This window comes from Rhamphochromis longiceps, linkage group LG18 (assembly GCF_057381845.1).
Source record: "Rhamphochromis longiceps isolate RC_006_pf linkage group LG18, R_longiceps_female_GT1.1, whole genome shotgun sequence".
Taxonomy (NCBI): Eukaryota; Metazoa; Chordata; class Actinopteri; order Cichliformes; family Cichlidae; genus Rhamphochromis; species Rhamphochromis longiceps.
The window spans coordinates 2,099,199-2,115,247 of NC_140574.1; the positions used below are offsets into that span (position 1 = coordinate 2,099,199).

A 16,049-nucleotide genomic window follows, 5' to 3' on the forward strand; every position below is an offset into this window, starting at 1 on the left:
AACTAAAACAAGGTAGCTGCAGTCGGCTAATGTTAGTTTTAAAAAAGAGCTTACTTCCAGATGTTTCTTTATGTTGGAGTCTTTTGACGCTGAGAGCAGCTTGGTTGCTGACAAACAGTTTTCATTGCACGGTCAGATTTCATCCCTTTCTTCTTTAAATATGAAGTATTGTTGGAAATTCCAAGTAATAAATGTATTCCTACCTGTGCACTGTTGGTTCTGTTGTGCTGGCTCCAGGTCCATTGTGTAACTGATGCCACCAACATTAACAGGACGCTTGCTTCAGAGCCTTTATTGTGTGTTTGTTTGGGTTTCTGACAATGCGTTTAAAAATTAGAGAGGGGACAGCCGAACATATGAAACATATGTATGTATCGTATGTAATTATCACCTTTTTAAACGGTAACTGTAACAGAATACAGTTACTCACATTTTTGTATTTTAAATGTCTTCCATTACTCCCCAACACTGGAACTTGCTCTATTGATAAAACTGGCTTGAGCTGAGCAGAGGTTCCATCTTACTTTGTCTTTGTTTGCATGTTTATGCGTCACTTTTCTCTTTCTTTATGCGGCTGGATTTACAGGAAGTGTTCCAGCTCCCGCACCATTAGTGTAGTGTCTAATATTACAATAGTTTTCTCATTATTTTAAGTATATGTTTCCAAAGAGTCTTTTTTTTTTTTTACATCAGTGTTTCTCCATGAAAACACTTCCTGAGTTTGGTCAGTTTTAGTAGAATTTTCTTTTGCTTAGTTTATATTTTCGTCTATTTTATGATTACAGTCTTTTCACTGTTTCACTCACTGCTGTAAATGAACCTGTAGAAATAAAATTTCTTTTGTCAAAGAAACCTGATAACATTTCTTTCACTGCTCCTTAGAGTGTGTGTGTGTGTGTGTGTGTGTGTGTGTGTGTGTGGTGGTGGTGGTGGTGGGGGGGGGGGGGGTAATATGGGTGTCATCAGACCAGCTAAACTTCCTGCAGTGGCTCATCCAGCGATGAGAGCTGATGATGGTCGGGTCTCGGGCTACCACCCAGTTTTCAGATGAAGAGTTTCCAAAGGGAGCGCATCAGGTGAGAAGTGCGAGGACCATGAGGCATCCATCAGTCATCCCAGAGCTGCGATCTGAAGCCACGCAACGACTACAGACCGTTGGTCAAATTCATGACTGAAGCAGCAGCAGGTGTACGAGTGCAGAGTTAAACCGCTCTCAAGTCTCAGGTGAGTAAAGCAAATAACTACCAATGGAAGTGAAGGATATCGCCTGCTGACCTATCAGGGAGTCGTAAATGCATTTTAGCTGAGGTCACCAATAGGCGGGCTGCGGCCCGGATGATTACTAGATTCTAGACTAATTTTAATCTGCCTCACCGGCGTGAAAGTGCTGCGAGCGCACCAACGTGTTTATGAAGATGTCTCTGAAGGTGAGGCTTCTCCACCTCACAGCTCCACCCAGGCCGTACGCCACCTCCTCGTGAGCTCAGAGATCTCGGGTCCCTGTTGCTGCTTCCACATGGGAAACTGGAAAAACCTGACGCCGTTTCCCTGGGGGTCCCCTTCTGGTCAAGTGTGCGGTTGTGACAGTTTATAATGCAGCAGGCCACCATGGCGACCACTTTATGTCCCATAATGCACTATGTTATGACAGTCCAAGAAAAACCAGGAGTGGAAGGAGGAGCAAACACCTGATGAGTCCGTGGGTGGATTTTCTCTCAGATGTGGACACAGTTCCACAAACAGGTTTGGCCTCAGCCCACACACACACACACACACACACACACACACACACACACACACACACAGGCTTCTCATCCAGAGAACATGTCACCTGAGGGGCTTAAAATAAAGAGCTGCCTCACAGACACTTCCTCCCAGCACAGATGTTCTGGTCCTCTCCTGATGGGAAGCATTTAAACTGACTATCCATCATTTCTGGGATTTCCAGCTGAGGTATTCAGAATTTTCTGGACTGCTGTGGAAAAACTTTTGTTTCAGCCCATTCAGGTCTGAACTCTGACAAATCTGAGTGTTAAAAACAATGTTTTTAATATTTGGAACTGAACGTGTTGATAAATAAATGTTTGAAGCTGAAGTTTAAAAACATCAAAGCGCTGCTTCAGAAACATGGCCGAGGCGTGGTTCATCTGAACAGAGTCACGTGATCAGTGACATTCAGCACGTGGCTGCTTCAGTGCCTGATTTAATGGTTTGTAAGGAAGTGAGTCATTGGTGGGGTTTTGCTGTGTTTTGGTGATTCTGTGCGAGAGATAGTGAATCAGTGATCAGAGACATGGAGCCAGACGCTCTGCCTGTTCCTAAATAAAAACCAGTTCATCAGCAATTCTGCTCCCAGGTGTAAAATGCACAAAAGAAATGCACAGTTATAGAAGTTTTAGTGTATTTTATATAAACATATGTGTCCGCTGGTTAATTGCATAATGACGTGGAAGCAGGGACCTCACAGCACAGACATACTCCCAGCCTGGTGTTAGTAGTAACAAGAAGTCACCAGCGAAAGGAGAACCATGACACACGTTTAACGAAGGAAGGTTTAATCATCAAAATGATTTATTACAAAAATAGACATAACAGTGGGCAGAGAGAACAGAGTCACACTGAGGCAGATTCAAGCTGCTCTTCATATGTTTGTCCACCAGGTGTCACCAGAGGCCTGTGTTTAAAATAGCAATGAACTGTTTTTAATTACGATTCAAAGCTTCGTTTGTCCGTCGCTGGTTTGGACCAAAGATCCTGAACGTGGGACGATAACAAGGACAAAGGAATTTGACCCTTCCTGAGCATGCGCAGTAGACGGTCAGGGCTCCGGTCAGACTGATGCGCTGCTGGTCGTTAAGGGAACGACTGAGCCCGCGCGCCGCGCGCGTGCCCTGAACGCGGTGCGGTGTCTGTAACGCACTGACGCTGCCGCAGCCCCCCCCCCCCCCCCCCGCCCCGTCTCTCTCTCTCTCCCTCCCTCCCTCCCTCCCTCTCTCTATCTCCCTCCCTCTCTCTCTCTCCCTCCCTCCCTCCCTCCCTCTCTCTATCTCCCCATCCCTCCCTCCCCCCCCCTCTCCTCCTCTCCCCCTCCCTCCCTCTCTCTATCTCCCCATCCCTCCCTCCCCCCCTCTCCTCCTCTCCCCCTCCCTCCCTCTCTCTATCTCCCCATCCCTCCCTCCCCCTCTCTCCTCCTCTCCCCCTCCCTCTCTCTCTGCTGCGGCTGCTCCTCTATAGGCGAGCTCCACAGAACCGACAGGACCGGGACCAAGACCGGGACCGGGACTAAAGAAGAGCGAGGAGAACCATGACGGAGAGCACGAAGACCCACGTCATCCTGCTGTCCTGCGGCAGCTTCAACCCCATCACCAAAGGACACATCCATATGTTCGGTAAGGAGGTGGGGGATGGGGTGGTGGCAGGTCTGGGTGTGTTTGGTGTGTTTGGGGATAAAGATCACCGGAACCCGGTGCTGAATATCCGCGCTAAAGCTCCGAGCCGGACTCCGGCCGCTGTCCGGGAGGGTGGTGCTGAAACGGGCGACGGCTCCGGTAAAATCCCGACGACTCAAACAAACGCAGTACGGAGCAGCCCGGGCCCACGTTCAGGAAAAACACGGAGCTGCCCCTCAACCCTCCGAGCCAAACCGTGACAAAAACACGCACACTGGTGTAAGGAGGCCGTCAGCGTGCGGGGAGCAGACCGGGGGTGTTAGTGCCTTGCTCGGCCGCCTTTCCCTGCGCGTTAGCGGAGGTTACAGGTCGGAGTGTGGTCAGAACATGTTTTCATCATAGAATCAAAACGACTGCAGGATCAATGATGCGACTGTTAGTGTGACTGTTCTGCTGGACGTTCAGAGGCCTTTCATCGCGTCACAGCGGAAAACACGACGGTCAGCGATCAGTCTCCCACGAAGAACCGCGTCACGAATACAGTCAAATTAATAAACAGGTTTACTGTAATATCAGGAGGCACAAACAGAAACGGTCTGTTCTCAGCTGGAGACATTCTCGTGATTCATTTCTGGAAGATGAATAATTCACAGAGATGGAAAAACGTAACAGAGTTTAACGTTCAGCTGATGTCATTCACTGGGCTGTGTCACGTGACCTTTCAACGAGCAACGATCTCTTTGAAGTGCAAAGATCGATAAGAGTCATCGCTGTTTGTCCTTTAAATCCTTCTGAACTGCAATTTATCCATTAAAACAAACATCAAGTCATTGTGAACTCAGCTCTTCTCCAAACGCAGTTCCCTGCTGGTTAACTTGTGTATGTCCCTGTGTATGTAGGTCACCTAAAACCAGGTTTGTGGCACCGAATTAAAACTAAATGTGGAAAAAACCTGAAACGATGTCCTGCAAATGTGATGCGAACGTTTCTGTATCACTGTGAACCGAAGAGATCTTTAAATATGACACCCACCATTTACACACAACTACGTCCCACAAAATGACATTTAAAATATAAATCTATAAGAAGGCTGTTAGTTTGTGTTACTGCACACTGAGTTTGAGGCATATTCACGATCACACTGTTAAAATGTTCAAACTTTAAACAATAAAACATTAAAATGAGAAAAGATTTTCTTCTGTTCCTGTTGCTTCTGTTTCCTGTTTCCTGTTCTTCAGCGCCTGGCTTTGCTTCTCTCTCCTTGTTTCGTGGACTTCCTGTTTTCTTGCTGAACTCTTCTCCACGTCCTGCTTGTTGTTCTTCCTCCCGCTGAATGTCTGAACTCTGAAACTCTTTAATCTGAAGTTTTCTGCCTTCATGTGGTCAGAGCTTCTTTTTCATCCGCTCACAGTTTGCTTGTTGAGGCTGATTCTTCATTAACAGCTGTCACCCCCTGATGGGACAGGCGACGAGTTCTGGATCAGAGGGTCACATAAACTCTAACGTGGTTCCCACGCCTTTGTTTTAATCAGATACAAATACAAATGTAAGCTTTTGACAGTGTGGAGCAAATACAGCCGGATAGAAAGCGATGAGTCTTTACTGTTGAGCTTTCTAAAGGTTTTATCCTCATTGATTAAACAAAAGGAAGTTAATGATCTTTGATCCTGAAGACGCTTCAAGTAAATAAAAGTTAAAGGCTTCACGACTGGGCTGAGAAACGTCGTGCCATCGTCTCTGCTCTCGGCCTGCGACTGCACATCTTTCTTGATGTGTGGGTTCAAACATGGAAGCAGCTCTCTGTGAATAAATGATGTTCTTAGATAACAGAAACAGTCTGCGAGGATAAACGAGGCTCCTTCTACACTCGGTGAAGATGTAGGCTCTTCTGTCCTCCATCTCTCATTATATTATCCACCTTTTTCTTTTGTTAGCTTGGAGCTCCAGTGGAGACGCCTGCGTGTTTAGTTTGATACGGCCGTGAGTCGCTGCAGAGACCACAGCCAAAATATTTCAAGAACCTAAAGTGGGACAGAAAAACAGGAAAAAATGATTTGGACTTGGGGCTTGAATGTAACAAGCAAAGGAACTAAACCCAGCTGTGCCCCCGCTGACCGTCGTTAAAGAGTTTTTCTAGTTTTTGTGTTTTATTTTAGTTTGTTTGTTTATTCGATTCATTTTTGTTTTCTTGTTTTCATTTCAGTTTAGTCTCAGGTGTTTTCCAGAGTGACTTCTTTTGTTTCACTTTCATTTTTATTGCTTTGACTGTGACTCAAACTGGCAACAGACAAACTGAATCCAGTCCCTCTGTTTATGTAGCGAAGCGTGTAGCAGTGTGAAAGTGTCAGTGATGGATGCTGTTTAATGTATGCAGTGTGTTAAAAAGTGTGCAAAAACCTAAATAACCCAACAGACCAGTGGAAGCTGCCCAGAGAGGCTGAACGGCCTGAGAGAGCCGGCTTTATACTCTTCACCACATCCACCCTTCAGGTGCAGCCACTCACTGCTTCACCCAGGTAGAAGCAGGAAGCACAGAGGGCGCTAGGCTAGGCTAGGTTCAATTAGATTAAGCTAGGTTTAGTGTTTTATAACTTTGGAGCTAATTATGATGAAGGGATTCAGCGCTGGTATTACAGCACGGACACTGAACTCACGTCATGTAAAGATCTCATCAAACCACCAACTTCAATTCACTTCATTTTTTGTAGTTTTTATTTAACTTGAATGTTTCTCCATCCCTGTTTTTAGGCTTAGCTCAGCGTAACTTTGCCATAGATTTGGTATTTGTTTGTAAGTAAACCAACCTGCTGCAAACATTGAACCATGGCTGACAAAATCTTGGACAATAAAACATTAAAAAAAATCTTTTTATGTTTGTTCCTTTGTTTGCAGAAAAAGCCAGAGAATATCTGCACAAAACGGGACGCTTCATTGTGATCGGAGGGATCATCTCACCGGTGCACGACTCCTACGGGAAAGCTGTGAGTGAGCCTTGAATCGTTTCATGGGGTCGGTGGCAGTTCGTTCTGTTTTTCTAAACTTTCCTTCATGAAGATGATAAAGGATCATTTTGTAATTCTCAGTTTGACCTCATGCCTCATTGTTTCTATGCATAAACCAGATACAATGATGCAGGAGCTTGTCTGTTCACGTTGTTGTTGCAGTGTTGTGTGGTAGCTTCAGTGCAGAGCTGTGTTTTCCTTATAGGCTGGCGTTATTAGTTGATGAAGGTCGCTGATGATGAGGAGGAGTTTTTCTGAAAAGTGACAAAAATGATTCAAGTCAACATCGTGAGAGTTCAGCCCTGTTCAGGATAAAACCCGTATAGCTCCTTCAGCTAGAATTAACCAAAAACACATGTTTGCATTGTTAGGGGCGTGGCCTCTTTGACTAACAGGTGGATGGTGACACGGGCGGCTGTAGCTGCTGCTAGGCTTCATCTGAGCCAACTGTAGCCTCTGAAATGGCGCTCTGGACGGCGTTTGTGCCGTTGGCTGCTGTGAGGTTGTTGTACTCACAGACCTATCAAGACGGCTAAGCTGCAGTTTGGGTGCACAGTGAAATCCTGTGCTTGGATGTAGCTTGCTAACTAGCATTAGCTAATAACCCGTCACTGCTGGCACCATAAAAACAACATAAATGGCCAAAATGTTGACGTGAAGCTTAAAAACCAACAAACAAGAAAATGTCCTTGTGACGTGGCTACTTCCATCATTTATATACAGTTTGTGATCATTGGACTTTTCTGCAATAAATAATTTAAATCTTGAAATCTAGGTACAGTTTTTCCCAGAAGTGCAACCAACCTCAGTAAATAAAACTGCACGTTGAAAATGACGGTAACACGTACGCAGTGCTGTGAAACAGAACGCCAGGAGGACCAGATTGGAATGAGGCCAGCCAGGCATGCGCAGAAATATAAATCATCCAGTTAGAACCAAACAATTTCTGCTCCGCACGAATGGTAATAAGGTTGAAAAACAGATGTTACATCTTGGTTGTTGTTAGTATTGCGGACAGATGCCTTTAACATGCGGCTTCATCCTCCTGCAGAGTGCAGACTGTGTTTCGTATGTTAGAGTCGAGCACAGATCACGCTGTCTGCAGCTGCAGCTTTCCACTCTGCTTCCTGCAGGAATTAATGAAGGTCTCGTCCTACTTTTGCTCTGCCTCTACAGAAACACACAACATGAATAATAGATGCTACAGAAATCCAGTTTCATCCACTTTGCTGTTCGTTCCAGTTATGTTTGTTTTCCAGCATCGTCACCTGCAGCTGAACGATCCCAATGATGGATTGTTAACGATGGAGATTATTCACATCGCTCATCTTATTAGTGTGTCAGGCCCGATGACTCACAAACCTCTCTGTCCTCAGAAAGCAGTGCGTCAGGCTTTATTCACAGGTGGAAAACGCGACGTGGCCGGCTTTAGAGCCACCGTGAAAGCAGAACATTTCCCACCTGCTCTCCGTCTGTTTTATCCAAACGACTCCTGCTTTCATATTTCATTGATCTGGATTTCCCACCATCCCCTCTGAACGGCACACATTTTCTTTAATGAGCTACCAGAAAGACTCTTAATTACTTTGAAGTTTTTTAATCCTTTTGGTGGGAGGAGGACCTCGCAGGGGTGAAACACATGAGACGACACAGAAAACTGTGGCTTAAGAAAAGATAAGAGCCTGATCGATGGATGAATCTCAAATCTAACGAGGATAATCAGTCAGAGCTGAAGATTTGTTTTGATCTAGATCTTATTTTGGTTGGAAAACTCATCTTTCTGTTACCTGGATATTAGTTCTGAGTTTAATTAAACACCTGAGCTGAACCGTCCGAGGCAGGGTGGAGTGGGTGGAGGACGAGTGTCAGGGGTGAAAGGGAATGTTTACAAGATGGCAGTGAGACCTGCTGTGATGGTTTGGAGACTGTGGAGGCCGAGCTGAATGGTTCAGATGTTCACTGGGAGTCAGCAGCATGGGCGGGATCAGAGTCACAGAGCCTGGTTTGCACACGTGCAGGAGGGAGGGTGGATATATCAGACAAAGCTGCCAGGCAGCAGGAAAAGAGGAAGACCGCAGAGGAGCTTCATGGATGTAGTGAAGGAGGACATGAAGAAGAAGAGAAGGACTTAAATTCAACCTAATTTGCTGGTTAAAGATGTGAATAGTGCACATGAACTACAGGACTCTGTTTAATTCAATTTAGTTTGATTTATACAGCGCCAAATCACAACAGTTTACACTGTCAGGTAAAGATCCCACAGTAACACAGAGGAATCTCAGAAAAGCCCAACAAGCAGATGGGCCACTGTGAGCAGGAGCTTTGGCAACAGGAAGGAAAAGCTCACTTTTAACATCTTCTCAGTGAGTTTAGGATGAGTTTCCTTTCATGCTTGTTTTTCATGTTTTTTAAACGTGGCTGACGGCGCTGCTCTGTGTCTGCAGGGTCTCGTGTCCAGCAGACATCGCCTCACCATGTGTCAGCTGGCCGTGCAGAGCTCTGACTGGATCAGGTGAGACTCTACCCCCTTTAGAGGCTTTTACTCTGGAAATAAACACGTTTGAGCCATGTTAGAGACAGGACTTCCTGCAAGGAGTTTCACATTAAAAGCTCTGAAATGCCAGTATGTGGCTCGTTGTTTATTTATTTTGGGGCCGTAAATCATAAAAGCAGCAAAACTTTTGGTAGATAAGTTGCAGAGTTGTGGACGTCATGCAGGTAGAAACATGAGAGTTATTATTATTATTTAATAGAAATAACCCTGATATCAACACTTTGTGTTTATTGTTTATTATATGCTGTCATCAGCTCGGTGGTTTTCACGTTTTTGTTGAAAAAACAGCCAACGTCAAATAAAACCACAGAAGAAGTGAACAAATGTCCCCTCAGAGAGACAAAGCAGCTGTGCTGGTGCTCAGTGGCCAGAGCCGGAACATGAAGTGCTCCTGTAATGTCCACATAACCGTGTTTGTGCTGTTGGAGCCTTTTTAATGCATTTATCTGAACGATAATATGGCTGCTGTGAGGTCACTGTACCAACAGTCTAGTAACAACAAGTAACGCCCACGAGGTTTGGGGTTTGGGTGGCTGAAACTGAGAACAGGACACTAAAATCAGGTTGCTGAATTTGAGTGAAGCCACAGGTGATTCGTGTCCAGAGAGAAGCCGTGAAACACTGGTCAAAACCAGACGATTGTAAAGAACCCCGTCGTTCCCCGCAGGCTCTTAATGTGAAACATCTGCAGGACGTTTTATTGGCAGCTGAGACTGAAACTAGCATTTGTGTCCTCATCATTCTTTACCTGTTTGTATGGTGAAGGGTGGACCCCTGGGAGTGTTACCAGGACACCTGGCAGACCACCTGCAGCGTGCTGGAGCATCACCGCGACCTGATGAAGGTGGGCGTTTCTGACTCTGTGTATCTGCAACGCCCCTCAGTCTTTTCATTTCCATTAGAATCGGTCATTGTAGTAACAGCGGCTGGAAAGACATCGTCGAGCCCTTTGTTGAGTCATTTCCATGACTCTTCTTTGGTCTCACTTTAACTGGTTGAGCTGCTAAAGGTCTCAGGATCAATTCAAAGTTTAAAGACGCGTATTTTAAATTTCTGTATTCAATATTATTTCAAACCTTCCAAAATGAAAAAGCATCATCAGAAGGTGACAAAAAAACTGCTCTAAACTGCTCTACACCCGTCACTGAAATGAGGCTCAACAGCAACAAACATTCCCACTAGTGAAATGCTGCCCCCTGCTGGGGAAAGAGTTACAGAAAGCACCTGTAACAACTCCGAGATGAAGTTACAGAAGAGTTTCTAACGATGTTTGCGTCCTCAGAGAGTCACCGGCTGCATTCTATCCAACGTCAACACGCCGTCAACCACTCCTGTGATTGGTCAGCCACAGAACCAGACCACGCCCATCTACCAGAACAACAACAACATGAACCACACGCCCACAGCCAGTGAGTCATATTTCAGGTTCTTAATGAGTGTTAATGAGCTGATGTGTGGTGCTGGGCTCTAAACGTCCTCTCTGCCTCTCAGTCAAGCTGTGGGGGAAGATCAGCGAGAGTTTGGGCAAAATCTGCTGCGCGCGCCCGCACATCGAACGCTTCACCTTCGTTGGTAAGAATTTACAAATAAGAACATTACAAAATAAAAGCTGAAGTTACAAAATAAAAGCTCGATCCCTTATAAATGCCAGTTCGGATCGAGGACGAGATGGAGAAGCAATCAGAATTTGATGTCTTGACTTTACACACACGACCACAACATTCACACATAATGAAAATAACCAATAAACAAGTGTTTTTATGTGGATACATGAATATGTTCTTCTGTGCTGTTCATTCTTTCTTTCTTTCTCATTACTGTCTAACATAAAGTTTTGCTATTTCTCTATAAAAGCAACAAAAACACAGCTGATCTGGACGATCCGCCCTTCCCTCCTCGTGCTGCTCTGGACTTCCTCCAGCACAGCTGCTGTTTTTAGTGTTTGAACCTCAGTTGGGGGATTTTTTTGGAAATGGTGATGTGAACTTTGTGCTAATTACTTAACAAAGCGATTTTCAAATTGAGGAAGCCTCGGAGTTTGTGCTCGGGTGTAGATAAGCTCACAGCACAGGTGCCACCCTCACCTCTTCAAGCGTGCCGCGGCGCAGTCTGCTCATGTGACTGCATTAAGCCTGCACGTTTTCTAGTGGGGGGAGAAACCAAACATTGACATGTGCAGAGCGGGGACATAGATGGAGCTGCCAGGCTGGAGGAAAAAGAGGAAGACCTCAAATAAGATTGATGAAGGTAGAGAAGGTCTGTGTGACCGAGGAGGATGTGAGGAGATCCACTGTAGTGAGCCCTGGAGGGAGCGCCTGAAAGAAGAAGAAGAAGTAAAGGATGAAACATGCTCCTCGTGATGCTCCTGACCTGATACCTGATGAGCGTGCTGCATGGTCAGATCTGCAGACTCAGCTCTTCTCACCTGTGATGATCAGTGGAACAGAAGGTGATGCCTGATTGGTCAGAACTAGCAGGTGTGGCAGAAGTCCAGAGGTGCAGAACGAGAGGCCCTTAAAGTTTCAATCAGCTAAATTCAAATTGGGGTTTTTGTATGAGCGGCGTCACAAAACATTTGGTTCCACTTCACAGCTCAGTGTGTCAGTAAGAGCTGTCTGAAGACAAGGCGGCACTATCACGAGGAGCCTGCGTGTGCCCGTGTTTTGCTTCACCGCCGTGTAATCACATGTGTTTGTCTCTCTGTGTCAGATGAAAACGCCAACCTGGGGACTGCGATGAGATACGAGGAGATCGGTGAGTGGGGTCTTCAGTGTGTGGACCTGAGCGGACTCGTGTGTCGTGTCCTCCGGTTTTCCTTCCTGCTGTGTTTGTTTGTTTGGATCCGGTAAACATGATGTTTACTGAGGGCGTGTCTCTTTCCTCCTGCCTGTTTGCCGTCTGTAGAGTTGCGCATCTTGCTCCTGTGTGGCAGTGATCTCCTGGAGTCCTTCTGCATCCCTGGCCTGTGGAAGGACAGTGATGTAAGCATACCATAGCCCCTCCCACTTACATGTAGCCCCGCCCCACTCACATGTAGCCCAGCTCCTCAGCTCTTTTCCCAAACTGTAGGCTGGATATAAAAGATGGACGTAGCTTTTGGGTGTGCGAAGTGAAGCCGGTGCCTCGAAAACTATTTGATGTTCATTTTGGAAATAATGTCTCCATCAAAGTAACGCAGGCAGTAACCCGGAGAGCAGCTTTCACAGCTAAAGCTCTCAGAAGCTTAACTCAAGGCTTCAAAAGTGGACTTCAGGGGCTATGTCCATTTTCAATATACAGTTTAATCCCAGGACTCGGCTGTAACGATGAATGTTGTTGACAAGGGAAAATTTTCCAGCATTATTCTCTCCAAAGCGGCGCTGCACGCAGAGCAGACGATCCATAAATGAGATTTATGCAGTGAAATTCACCAGAAACGCAGCGAGGTGTTTTTAGAGGCCGGCTGGAAGTGTCCGCGCTGTCTCTTCAGCCTTCGGCTGCATTAGAAGATGTAAAGTTACTAAACAGCCTGAGCAATAACAAGAAATCCAGATTTCTCACTTCCTGTCGAATGTTTATTTGGAGAAACAGAAAGACTTTAAGAAACGTTTCTATGGAAGATAAACGGGGACACCTCGTGTCGGTCTGTTTGTACGACTTCAGTGAAACCGTAACACTTCACACATGAGGCTAGTTACTTTTATTTTGAAGTCTTTCGAACTGGAGGACACAGAATGATCCCGTTCTGATTGGCTGCAGTTTTCCTGATAGCAGCGTTTCAAGGCGTGACGGGCCTGAGCTGCACAGACGGCTGATTTATGATGCCGGTGGGGTGAGAGTGCTGCTGCTGACATCACTAAAGGAAGCTTCAGGTTTTGCAGAAACGTCACTTTCTGTGTTTTCATGGAGAAATGAGTCTCACTAAATGAAGACTCATAAACGCTGTGATCCAGTTTTAACGTTCGTTATAAACTCGCGAGGACTGAAAAGTTGCAGCAAACTTTCCTGCGTCAACAACCGAGGTGAAGTGAACAGGAGGCGATCGACCGCTTGTCAAAGAAAGCGTCAGTGGTTCACTCACCTGGTGTGTGTGTCAGAGCTAGGAGGAATTTATTTGACTGCAGGTGTGTTTCCATCCACCTGTTTTTACTCACATTTTCAGTCTGAGATAAAAACGCGATGGAAACGCCAAAAATCAAATAAATCTGAAGTAATGTGACTTGATCGTCCACCGGAGAGACCAGAACTGCTGAAACGAAGTCATCAGCTGTGATTGAAGCGGCGAGGAAACGGTAACCTTCCTCATGTGAACGCTTAAACTGACAGAAATGTCTTATTTTATCAGATCATTCAGGTGATTCCATCACATTAACGTGTTATTCTTGGATTCTTCTAGAGCAGCTTTGCATGATTTACAGTTTAAAATAATCCTACTGTGTCTTATACTGGGCCTCAACGCAGCCCCTCAGTTCATGCTCTGTCTGAAATGTGCTTTTTAAGTTCCTCCCCCTTTGAGCCATCCTTCTTCTGGTTGGCTAATCCCTCACAAACAGAAGGTTTCAAGTCTGTGTGCCTGAGGTGACCATGTAAGGACAAACCCTCTCTGTGACATCATACGTAGCCAACAGTGGAACAAAACGGAGAGTTTAGAGCAGCTCACAGGATTTAGATTCATGTTAACTGGAGATGAGCATCAGCCATCAGAACAGGACATAAAGAGAGCAGCTCAGTCAGCTTTTCTTTTGCTCTGATGAAGCTGAAGTCGTCGTCCCGTCGTTCAAACCGATCTCAGCCTGAAGCTCGTCTTCCTCTGCTTTCAGATGGAGGTGATTGTGGGAGATTTTGGGATCGTGGTGGTTCCTCGTGATGGCGCCGACACAGAGAGGATCATTAATCACTCCTCCGTTCTGCGCAAGTTCAAGGTCAGAGCTCACCTCCAGATCACATGACCTTTGACCCAGAGAAACATCCTCCAGCGTCTCAGCTCATTTCTGTTCTGTTTCAGGACAACATCATCGTGGTGAAGGACGCGATAAGCCACCCGATGGCCATCATCAGCTCCACCAAGAGCAGGTGGGAACTCAGATATTTAGAAAACGCTTTCGCACCAGCGTCCACGTTTCAGTTTCATGGTTTTCAGAGTTTTAACATTCAAAGAGGTTCATTAAAATGAATTCACTCTGGATCCAAACTGTTGAAAGCGTGACCTTTACGCTGTCTGTTTCTCCGCCCACAGACTGGCGCTGCAGCATGGCGACGGCCATGTTGTGGACTACCTGAGTCAGCCCGTCATCGACTACATCCTGCAGAGTCAGCTGTACATCAACGCCTCGGGATAGAGACGACAACAACCTGCCCGCATGAAAACAGGGAGACTGGAGGAGGAGGGGGAGGGGGGTCCTACCTACTACCATCATCTATTTAAAACACGAGCCCTCCTCCTCCTCAATCGAAAACTTGTCTGTCTTCTGTGTCAAACATATACTCTTCTTTGAGCTGTTGCTTTCCAACAGGAGCGTTAGTGCTCCTCCTTCTGTCTGTGTCATGTGACTTTACATCAGGGGAGGGGGAGGGGGGTATTTTGGGAGGTCTTGGGGACGATGCACAGAGGTAACTCCTCAGGGCTGTGGCGGCGACGGCGGTGTTTTCTCTTTCTCGTTCTTTATTAAGGTCTGCGAATGCATGACACAGTCGGGCATGCTCAGTGTGCGCAGGATCGTGCTGGGCGGGGCTTCATGCAAGAACCATTCATGAGCTCAGGATGCCGGCCCGGCTTACACATCCACAGATACTTAGTCCCAATCTGAAATACGGTCCACTGAAAGAGACAGACAGCTGCAGCAGAGCAGGATGATCCCCATGAATTTGTTTAAGCCGTTAAAGATTTCGGCACAATTAACCCCGTCACCAAACACCTGATGTTCCACCAGGTTCCACCTTTAACCACACTTCAACCAAGAAGCGCCTCCGGCTGACTGAAGATGACGGAGAGCTGCAGCGGTAAGATCAGAGCCTCCCTGAATCGACACTCCTTATTTCCTTAGACCACGTGGACCAGTCAAAACCTCTAGGCTGGATCAGTGCGTGGGTCACTCAGGTTGCAGTACCATGTAACGGCCACTAGTTGCTGACTCCAGTTCAAAACCTTCTTGTTGGATGACCTAAATGTGTAATGATGGCGTGCAGGAAGTCTCGCCACCACCTCCGGCTCTAAACTGCTTTTCTCCACACACACCAGAAATACTTTAAGGACCCAGAGCACCAGGCTCAGTCTGTGCACGGTGCAGCTACAGTAGCTAACACTGACCCGTGTTTCCAGTAAGCTGTGAAACACCAACCCTAAATCCTTCCCAGGCTTTTCCCAGGCGTCACACTCGCACGGTGTCCGAGGAAGGAGCTCCAGGGTCGGAGCAGCGCAGGGCGAAAGGGTCTAGAAGCTTCAGTCGTCATTCAAAACTAAAGTTAGAAAGAGCTCACACCAAGTGTCCGAGCGTGATGACTCAGCAGCACCAGCAGGTGGCGTTATGCTTCATTGTGTCCATCTTTATTTACAGTCTGTGGCGTTCTTGCATGAGGCCCGTCGTTTCCTGCAGCTCTTCTGCAAAAATGTAACACCGCGACGCTGCTGCCACATAATCCGGCTCTCTCTTCCACACGTAGATGCGCCAGGAACCAGAGCTCGGCACATACTGCAGGTAACCATCAGGCTGTAGCCAAGCTTAAGCTCTGCAGTGATGAAGATGATGTCCTCGGCGGCAGCAGTGTTCAGCATCCTTCCTCCTCGTTTGCTCCCGTTCTTAGACTGCATGCTTAGACAGTTTGGTTCTGGCATGAGTGTTTATCACTTGGTAGATTATAATCTGTTGTGAACGTGTTTGCAAAAAAAGAAAAACAAAAGAAAGAAGTTAAAAAAAGATCAAATATCTATATGAAAAAAATAAAACATCGCTGCAGCGGGGATCATCGTCTCCCACGTCCGGCCATTTCTATACGCTCTGTACAGAAGGCATCCCCGGGACACGTACGATTTCTACACGCGGTCAGGTGTGTGTGTGTGTGTGTGTGTGTGTGTGTGTGTGTGTGTGTGTGTGTGTGTGTGTGTGTGTGTGTGTGTGTGTGTTTAAA

At 46.4% G+C, this 16,049-nt stretch overlaps 1 protein-coding gene across 1 annotated transcript; it reads left to right on the top strand.

The window, feature by feature from the left end:
• Window positions 1-3,183: 3,183 nt before the first annotated feature.
• Window positions 3,184-16,047, top strand: nmnat2 (nicotinamide nucleotide adenylyltransferase 2). Its single transcript, XM_085388969.1, has 11 exons — window positions 3,184-3,389; window positions 6,282-6,370; window positions 8,836-8,903; window positions 9,711-9,789; window positions 10,228-10,354; window positions 10,437-10,517; window positions 11,655-11,699; window positions 11,850-11,926; window positions 13,745-13,846; window positions 13,930-13,997; window positions 14,161-16,047. Exons 1-11 carry the CDS (start codon window positions 3,305-3,307, stop codon window positions 14,261-14,263), a joined length of 924 nt encoding a protein of 307 aa, XP_085245095.1. The 5' UTR covers window positions 3,184-3,304; the 3' UTR covers window positions 14,264-16,047.
• The last annotated feature ends 2 nt before the right edge of the window (window positions 16,048-16,049 follow it).

Bases quoted from the DNA above. Each gene is read 5' to 3' on its own strand.
- nmnat2 (XM_085388969.1), top strand. From the start codon at position 3,305: ATGACGGAGAGCACGAAGACCCACGTCATCCTGCTGTCCTGCGGCAGC. The intron at 8,904-9,710 runs GTGAGACTCTAC...TGTATGGTGAAG, and splicing joins CAGAGCTCTGACTGGATCAG to GGTGGACCCCTGGGAGTGTT. The intron at 10,518-11,654 runs GTAAGAATTTAC...TCTCTGTGTCAG, and splicing joins CGAACGCTTCACCTTCGTTG to ATGAAAACGCCAACCTGGGG.